Source organism: Syngnathus typhle, linkage group LG21 (assembly GCF_033458585.1).
Source record: "Syngnathus typhle isolate RoL2023-S1 ecotype Sweden linkage group LG21, RoL_Styp_1.0, whole genome shotgun sequence".
NCBI classification, from domain to species: Eukaryota; Metazoa; Chordata; class Actinopteri; order Syngnathiformes; family Syngnathidae; genus Syngnathus; species Syngnathus typhle.
In genome coordinates, this window is record NC_083758.1 from 2,536,692 (window position 1) to 2,546,066 (window position 9,375).

The following is a 9,375-nucleotide window of genomic DNA, read 5'->3' on the forward strand; positions in this document are numbered from 1 at the left end:
TGAGTGGGTGCTCTTCCACCGCCCCCTCCCCCCCCTTGCCCCTGCCCCCCGCTCACCAATCAGCTCATCACAAGCTTAATAACATCTTTGACCTTGACTCTCCTTGCTATTCTAAACACGGGTACTTTTATCATGGAAATTCTTTTATTACCACAATTCCATTTAAAGATTTGGCAACGTGTGGCATCACCACTTTAGTTTTACATCTTTTTCTTGACATTCTATGTCAATGACAATAACAAAACACTCAAATAAAATGGCCATTGTTTCGTTACATTTCTTTGTGAATGATACTTGAATAGTCACAAAAAAAACCGGACTTTTTATGTCGTATTGACAAAATGATGAGTTTATCATTTTTTTGTAGAATGCTAGCTGTAACGACTAGATTAACATTGCCTGGACGTTTTGTGACATATTCCCAATGTTTTATAGAGTAATATGAGAATGGTCATGACAAGGGAATGTTTTTGTCACTCATTGCTGTTGATTTTTTGTTTGTTTCTACATTTCTTAAGAAATTAACCTACCTATCATAAAAAGTACTCATTTATTTATAGGCATACTATTAAATTATGACTAAATAATTATTTGAATCTTGGACTTTCCATGCACCCTAGTGTGCACTTTGCCACATATTCCTGTTTTATCAATTGACTGTTAAATCTCTTGGCTTGATTTCGGGCCTCTTTGTCCTTAGTCCAGTCCGACCGGCGGTCCTAACGCAATCTCTTGAGGACGTACAAAAAGTTGCATGAATGTGTGTGCGTGTGTGTGCATGTATATCCCGCTTTAGCGTGACAATAGCAGAGAAAGTTCCATTGTTTTTCCACTCTGTCCTGGAAAGTGTGATTCTTTTTATAGCATCATAATGGTCGCAACATATTTTGTTGTTCTACTAGGAAGTCCAACTTAACAATGTTTTTGAGTAGTTTGCACTGCATCATGTTTAATTAGCTATGTCAAATAGCATCTATGTAATTAGATGCCCGGTCATTAGGTGCCTCCTGCCTCCATTTGCCCTCTTCACTGGAACAATCAGGCGTCACACAAACAATAGCAAAAGGAAAAGCCCAGGGTGGAGTTGTGGCGGCAGGGTCCCCAACTTCTGAGGAGGGGGGTCCAAAACGGAGTGGAAAGTATTGTGTGTCTTCCGGAAATGATCTTCCTCATACTTGTGATTGGTCAGATGGCTTTCATGTTAAGTTTTAGGGTTGATATTAGCGCCCTCTGTCGCTATGCCATGATCTTGACGAGATGTAAATACAAAATCAATAAATTAAATGTACTTTTTTTTTTTTTTGTATTCGAAAAGGTCATAAATTTTTGTATTTGTATTTTTTAAATTTTAATTATAGTTATTGCTTTATATAATGCACGTAAAAGGCCGTTTTAGTCCAGTTTCAACCCAATATCTTTATTTTACAAATGTATTTAATAATTTTTAAAATAAATGTCTACTAATATTCTCCAATCCGAGATTATAATGGCCACAAATCCGTAAAAATCCGACCTCTTCCAGATTTGGCGTTACTCTCTCGCCACCATGCGGCCAACTGTCGAACTGCAGTCACCTGACGGTGCCGCCGTCCAGCCAGTTCAGTCCTTTTTGACCTTCCCGTTTCTGTATTTAGACTAAGGCAGCCACAACTTGTCCCGCGGGTTTATCTCAACTATAAATAAATTGATACGGGAGGATAAATACAGGACATGTAGGATGAAAGCGTCGTCCAATTCAAACGCTTCAGACCTTTCTTAACTGCGCAAGTGTTCAATTTGAGTCCACGCTTGCGCAGTAGCTCTCTTTTTGGTCACACCGAGCGTGGTAGCAATAGCGCGCATGCGTGTGTGTTGGGGGGGTTGTAGGGGTGTCACCGGTACAGTTTCCATCCCGGTTGCAATTTTCCGTCCTTCAGCTGGACACGACAAGCCGGCACCAGCAGGTAGCTCTGAACCGGAACCACCATGGGCAACCTGCAGCTCACCACTGGGTAATATATATGTTTTTAACTTTGCATACATAATATCTCTTTTTATATAGATGTATTCAGTTCGTTTTGTGCACTGCTCTTAAATAGGTCATGCTGACATTATACAATGTTGCATTGTAATCCAGTCATGCATGTTTTAATTCTGTTGTTTTCCCATAAAGGCTGTTTACAACCGGGGCGCCCCCACCTCAACCTGACAGCAGGTTCACCAGCAGACCCATCAGTAGAGGCATCACCTACTACCAAGCGTGTCACCCTTCGTCTACTTCCTCCGCTACCCATGACCCACTTCACGCCACTCTTTCATCACGAGCCTCACCGTCACCCCGGCCCCTCCTCCTCTTCTTCTCGTGGCTTGGGGCCCACCCGGGTGCGGCGGCCAAGTATTTTGACGCCTTCCTGGTGCGGGGTATGGACGTGCTGCTGGTGCAGAGTGGTGTCATGCACTTTCTGTGGCCCCGCTGGGGACAGAACTACGCGCTGGAGGTTTTGAAGGTCCTGGATAGGCCCGAGTTTTCAGGACGCCCCTTTCTGGTGTACGCCTCATCAATCGGGGGCTACACCTTCACGCAGGTGCTGGTCCACGTGGCGCACGGGCACGCCAAGCATGCAACTCTGCCTCACCGGGTTGTGGGGCACATCTACGACAGCCTGGTCGCTGGAACCCTGGAGCACATGGCAACAGGTGAGCAAGGGCCCGCTGCAGATCAGGTTAGGTGACCATCCAGTGTCAGAGTCAGACACACGCAAAATATTCTGTACCCTTTGCTATTGGCAAAGCAGGATCCTATTGATTTTTTGGTGCCTTGGAGAACAGGGCAACAGGGGAACTGGGGTCCACCGGGGATCAGGTGACTCAGTGCTCCTTTTGAACAAGGACCTGCTGGGGATTAGGTCACTCACAAGTTGACCTACTGCTATCCATGTGAAACACAAAACAGTCTGAGTGTTTTTGTGATTATGGTTGTCATTTTAGCCAAGTTTATTTTTTGCTTTGACTTGTGAAACTGTTTGCCATAACTGCTTTTTGAGCGTTTAGCTTCATGCTAATACAATGGGAAACATCATTGATGGGCTAGCGAATAGCATGAGTGTCATAGTTTTAAAAGCCTTTAAGTAATGGGTGTTTGGACACAAATAGTGGAGCAGCACATGTAGACAGACAATGTAACACTTCACGTGGATATGTCCTTTATCCTCTGTGAAGAATTAATCATAATATACTATTCAATAAATTAGAAAAATATGGGATAAGGGGATTAGTATTAGACTGGATAAAGGATTATCTGCGAGAACGGCAACAGTATGTAAAGTTGGGTAATCACTGTTCTGGATATTTGGAAATAGCTTGTGGTGTTCCACAAGGGTCAGTTTTAGGCCCTAAATTATTTATTTTGTATATAAATGACATGTGCAAAGTCTCTAAATAACTAAAACTTGTCAATTTTGGAGATGACACAAATATCTTTTGTTCAGGTGATAACATCCAACAAGTGAACAACAACAACTGAATGAGGAAATGAAAAAAAATAGTAGAAATAGTAGTAGAATAGTAGAAAGCCACACATTAAAAACGTAAATTCTAAGATTTCAAGAAGCATGGCAGTCATAAACTACAAAGCAAAATAATTAAGTCAAAGTCAAAAAGTCAAAGTCAGCTTTATTGTCAATCTCTTCACATGTCAAGACACACAAAGAAACCGAAATTACATTTTCTCTATCCCACGGTGACGAGACATATTACACGATAGACATACAAGTAAACGACACAATATAAAAACAAGAAGGCACAAACAATAAATAATAAGAATGATGAATAAATAATAAATAAACAGATAACGCAATAAATAAGAGGAGCAAAACGAAGCCTATGTGCATACAGCAGACAGTAAGCATAGCGCAAAAGTACAGGACGCTACGCAGAAAGGGGAAGCGAGTTCAGGATCCTAACAGCCTGGAGTATGAAGCTGTTGTTGAGTCTGGTGGTGCGGGAGCGCAGGCTCCTGTACCTCTTCCCAGAGGGCAGAAGCTCAAACAAAGAGTGAGCGGGGTGACTCACATCACTCACAATCGTGGTCGCCTTGCGGGTGAGATGGGAGATGTAAATGTCTTTCAAGGAGGGGAGTGAAGCACCAATAATCTTACCAGCCGTGTTCACTATGCGCTGCAGGGCCTTCAAGTTGTAGTCAGTGCAGCCGCCACCCCAAACAGCAATACAGCTGGAGAGGACGCTTTCAATGGTGCCACGGTAAAATGTTGTCATTACTGGATTATCATTCACTTCGTACACTTTATTGTTCTCTTGTCTTGCCCTATTTGCATTACTGTGCTGTTTGGGGGAATACTTCACTACAGCCACTTATCATTCTGCAGAAAAGAGCAATAAGGACAATTCATAAAGTCAACTACCGTAATTTTCGGACTATAAGTCGCGTTTTTTTTCATAGTTCGGGTGGGGGGGGGGTGGTGGGCGACTTATACTCAGGAGCGATTTATATACATATATATGTTTTTTTTTTCACTTTTTGGGGCATTTTATGGCTGGTGCGACTTATACTCCGGTGCAACTTATAGTCTGAAAATTACGGTACTTGGAACACACAAATCCACTTTTCATAGAATCCAAACTATTGAAATTCACTGACATCTTATCAAACAGCAATCATCATGTATAGGGCAAAAGCAAAACAACTACCAGACAATATCCAAAACTTATTTAGGAATCGGGAGGGAGGTTATAAGTTAAGGGGGAATCACAACTTCAAAATCTTAAACATAAGAACAACCTTAAAAAGTTTCTGTATAACTATAACCGGGGTCAAACTATGGAACAATCTAAGTGAGGAACTCAAGCAAAGTCCAAATATCCACCAGTTTAAAAGAATGTATAAAAATATGTTGTTTAGCGGGTACAAAGGCTAAAAGTGCCAAAGGGCTACACACAAGTAAAAATGAAACAGAACAATAAGTGTGAAAGTGTGTCTACTTGTGTTCTATTGTAGAATTACAGTATATGTTGAATCGTTGGTTTAATGGATAAAGTGAGAAAGGGGGAGGAATCTAAAAAGCTATGCTTCCTCCTACTCCTTTTTGAGCATTTTTTATTGATTTATTTACTAATGTATTATTATTATTATTATTAATTAATTAATTTAATTAATTTATTTCTATTTGTTGGTTTATTCTTTTGTTTGTTTGTTGTATGGACTTATGTGGCACTTTAGAGTGTGATTTGTTTTTTGTTTTTTTTGTTTTTCTTTTTTGTTTTGGATGTTCGAAATAAAGATATCAATCAATCAATTTAGTCAATCAATTTAATCAATCAATCAATCAATCAATCAATCAATCAATCAATCAAGATTATCTAATATTGCTGTGGGCTAATGAGGATCTTTTAGAATCTAGAATTTAGATAGTATATGCGATATTTGTTGGCTGGCTAAACAAAACTAATGAAAACAAGAATGGAACTGATTGTGATTGATGACATTATTCTATGTTCCCAGGCTTGGGGAGGACTCTGGTTCCCTTCCTGGAGCGTGTCATCAAAAGAACGGCCATGTTATATTTCTGGCTCTTCAAAGGCAGCACGGCCGATGTGTACCAGCGCGCCGTCCGGGTGTTTGCCAGCAGCCCCGTCACGGCCCCAGCGCTCTTCTTCTCCAGCGAAGACGACCCCCTGTGCGATGCTGACGCCCTGGTGGCCATCGTGGCCGGGTGGCGACGCAGAGGCATGACCGTTTACAGCAGAAAATGGGAGGTGTCCAAGCACGCCGCACACATGCGTTACCACCCGGAGGAATATCGACACACGCTAGAGGCCTTCTTGGACTCTCTGCCTTTGAGCCCGTCTCCTCACAGCACAAATTTACATTAAATATTTTATTACATCCATCCATCATCCATCCAGCCATCCCATTAATTCATCCATCCATTTTCTATCCTTCTTATCTATATATGCACAATTTAGTAAGAAATATGATCGATTTGTTTGTTATTGGAGCTACTGGTATGAAAACACCATAGTGGGTTTGGCAATAAATAAAAAAAAATTGGTTTTGATGCTTTATTGACATTGATATTTCAGAAATTTTCCGTTGAAATTTCATATGTACATTTGGTTCTATTAAATTTTATTAACATGAATATTTTTTATTTTGTACCTGTTTTATTTTAATATGTATTTAGATTATTCCTTTGAAATTTTAATAACATTATGTATTTTCAATACTATTATATATTTATATTTATATATTTATACATTTATATATACTTTAAATATATAAATATTTGCATATTTATATTTATTATTATTTAATGTTTAATTTCAATTTACATAATTTTGCATTTCTATTTACATCTCGAATTTATAGTGGGGTGTACAGTTCATTCTAAATTGAATTACAATTTTATAACAATGCACACATAGGCTTAATATAATCAATTATACATTAAATATACCTTATGAAATTGTATTCCCTCAACAGTGCTTGATTGTTCCTGGTTGCAGATCTCAATTTGTCCACAAGAGAGCACTACTCCCCTATGCTTGCTAACACTTTTTTTTCTCCCGTGTTTTAAAGTCAAATATATATTTACATTTCCATGAAAGAACATGTTTAATAGAAACACCAAAACAAATATAAGAACCGGATTGAAATATGAGTAAAACAATCCCAGCTGTTGCTCCTCTTGGGCGGACAACAAGGGACACCATATGGCGCTCGCTTGAATAGTATATAAGAAATGCTCTATTTTGTTTGTACTCCTCCAATGCAGTGAACCTGCGACCCACATCCCGATCAGGCAATGTTCCATTACCCCGAGCCAAAGGCAGTGTGTGTGTTTGTGTGTGTGTGGTGATAATCTATCGCAAGGTCAAAGTATGACAAAGACCAAAACAAACACTGTTCATGTTCTTGTAAGCAAATGTTTAATGACCATTGCAAGGTTAAAACTACCCTCTGCTTTTTATGATTGATCAAATACCCAGTTGCATACGTTTTGTTGTTTTTTTACACCGACGCTATGGTCCTGCGAAGATACTTTTTGGGGTAAGGGCTTCCTGGCTACTGCTTTAGGAACAGCAAGCCCAGACCGCAAAAAGACCCACACAGGACAAACTTGATCCCCTCTCGCTCTTCTGGATCCTCACTGCTGCCACCACCTGGACAGGTACAGTAGAAGTGCATTTCAGTGAATATACAGAAAACAGTGAGTTGCTTTGAGTGAGGTTAGTTACAATTACGTTTTTCAGGTCTGGAATTATATTTGGTCATGTTTATTGTGGTATTGAGTACATTATCAGACAGGGAAGCATTTTTTAAAACTTGGTTCATAATTGGGATTATATGTAATAGCAGGCATTGAGTATTTTATTTTATAATCTTTATCAAACATGTAATTATATTTGGTATCTCCTTTATTGCCTAACGTCAAACTTTATTTGGATATGGAGCCGTTTTAGCTCTTTATCGGAACCAGATTTAGTATTAGCGCTTAATCTGATTCAGACCTTTGTTGGGTGTAGAACCATATTTGGGAACAGTTTTTGTCTGTAGTCAGGGATGAAATAGTGAAATAGTTCTTTATTGGCTAACTTAAGACGTTGAACCATATTTGGTAACACAATTAATTAAATGATTATCACTTAACTGCTTTTTTTGGGGGGGGGGTGCATGTGATAATCTATCAGTTAAAAGAACTTTATTGGACATAATTTAGCCCTGGAAAGTTTTATGGGGGGGGGGGGGGGGTAAATAGTAATAGTAAATATAATGAAATATTTTATATAATACAGTGATCCCTTGCTACTTCGCGTTTCGTTTATCGCGGCTGCACTACATCGCAGATTATTTTCCAAATTAAAAATACATTTAAAAGTCAAAATAAAACTTCTGAATTGAGGAAACGTGTGTCTAACATTAAGGACAACGTAGTATTGCTCCAAATGTTCATTTACATTCCTTTAGAAGTCCGTTTTGGCGTGTTAGCACGATCGCGAATTAGCATTTTTCCGCTAACTTGTTAGCCTGCCCAGTACTTCTTGTTGGTGACCGTACTTCACGGATTTCACTTATATATATTTTTGGAACCAATTATCCGCGACAAACAAGGGATTACTGTATATAATAATATATTTATCATAGTAAATAGTCCCTTCTCAGGTAATAGAGAACGTTATAAGAATTGGGAATGTTTTTGGAAACATGCATTTATTCGAGATGTAGATTTTTGCACAAATATGTTGATTAAACACTCACCAGCTACTCCAATAGATACCTGCCCATTGCTTTAGCTGTTTCTCATAGTATGTTTACGTAAGACAAAATATTAGGGACACCGCAACGATAAAACTACTGCAACTAATACCTTGAAAAAAAAGCACACGTGAAGGGCATGACGGAGCGCCTTTCTCCGCATGTGTGGCCGTGACGTCACGCCGAGGCACCCGCGACACTTACCTCACCATTTGCGTCATACGTGAGGGAGGGGGGGGGGGGTTATGCAGCGAGGAATGGCGGGTGGTGGTTATACTGTCATAGCCTAATCTCTTCTCTGTATATTTCTTCATCTAAATATCGACTATCGAGAACATGTTGCCGGGAGAGCTCGTCCACGTACGGGCGTGCACGCGCGTTGCCGGGCGTGCTCGTCCACGTACGTATTACGCGCACGACGTGAGCTGTCCACGGTGCTGACCAACGGCGGTGAACGCCCCGAAAACAAACAACCACGCGTGACACAATGTGGAAATGTACGAGCGTGCGTGTGTATGCGTGCGCGTGCACTTGTTGCCTTCACGTAACGTCCACGCGCGAACGTTCACGTGAGTGCACGGTGAAACAAACACAATCTTCGTGCAGTTTTGACGGGAATGGGAAAGATGCTCACCCTGCATGTGGTCACCAGTGTTGCAGCGTCCAAAAAAAGAAAAAAAATCCCTGGAAGAATTTTGAGCGGTACCCATTTACGTGCAGCAGTGAGGGTGCATGCGCCCCACCACCACCACCAACGCGACCACCACTCCTGCGCTCACATAGCCGACAGTTCGCTATCATGTTTCATCTTCTTCATCCTCGTCATCTTCTTCGATGAAATATGAAAAAGAAAGAAAGAAAGCTTCGGACTCTCAATTCCTCCAGTCTGCTGCTGCTTCTTCTTGCTGGTGACCTGCATTGACGTCATTGCGTCATTAGGTTTCCCCTGGAAACACGGGAGAGCTAAAAATAGCAACACATTAATTCAAACCCCGGGCTGAGAGAGAGAGAGAGAGAGAGAGAGAGAGAGAGAGAGAGAGAGAGAGAGAGAGAGAGAGAGAGAGAGAGAGAGAGAGAGAGAGAGAGAGAGAGAGAGAGAGAGAGAGAGAGAGAGAGAGAGAGAG

The 9,375-nt window shown here is 40.7% G+C and overlaps 1 protein-coding gene across 1 annotated transcript; it reads left to right on the forward strand.

Moving 5' to 3' along the window:
- The first annotated feature begins 1,751 nt into the window (after window positions 1-1,751).
- On the forward strand, window positions 1,752-6,137 carry LOC133145658 (uncharacterized). The gene is made up of 3 exons (XM_061269304.1): window positions 1,752-1,991; window positions 2,153-2,676; window positions 5,498-6,137. The coding sequence occupies exons 1-3, from the start codon at window positions 1,966-1,968 to the stop codon at window positions 5,866-5,868; spliced, it is 921 nt and encodes a 306-aa protein (XP_061125288.1). The 5' UTR covers window positions 1,752-1,965; the 3' UTR covers window positions 5,869-6,137.
- Window positions 6,138-9,375: the final 3,238 nt, after the last annotated feature.

Coding starts and splice junctions, on each gene's coding strand:
- LOC133145658 (XM_061269304.1), top strand. CDS start 1,966: ATGGGCAACCTGCAGCTCACCACTGG. Junction 1,992..2,152: donor AACCTGCAGCTCACCACTGG/GTAATATATATG, acceptor TTTCCCATAAAG/GCTGTTTACAACCGGGGCGC. Junction 2,677..5,497: donor CCTGGAGCACATGGCAACAG/GTGAGCAAGGGC, acceptor CTATGTTCCCAG/GCTTGGGGAGGACTCTGGTT.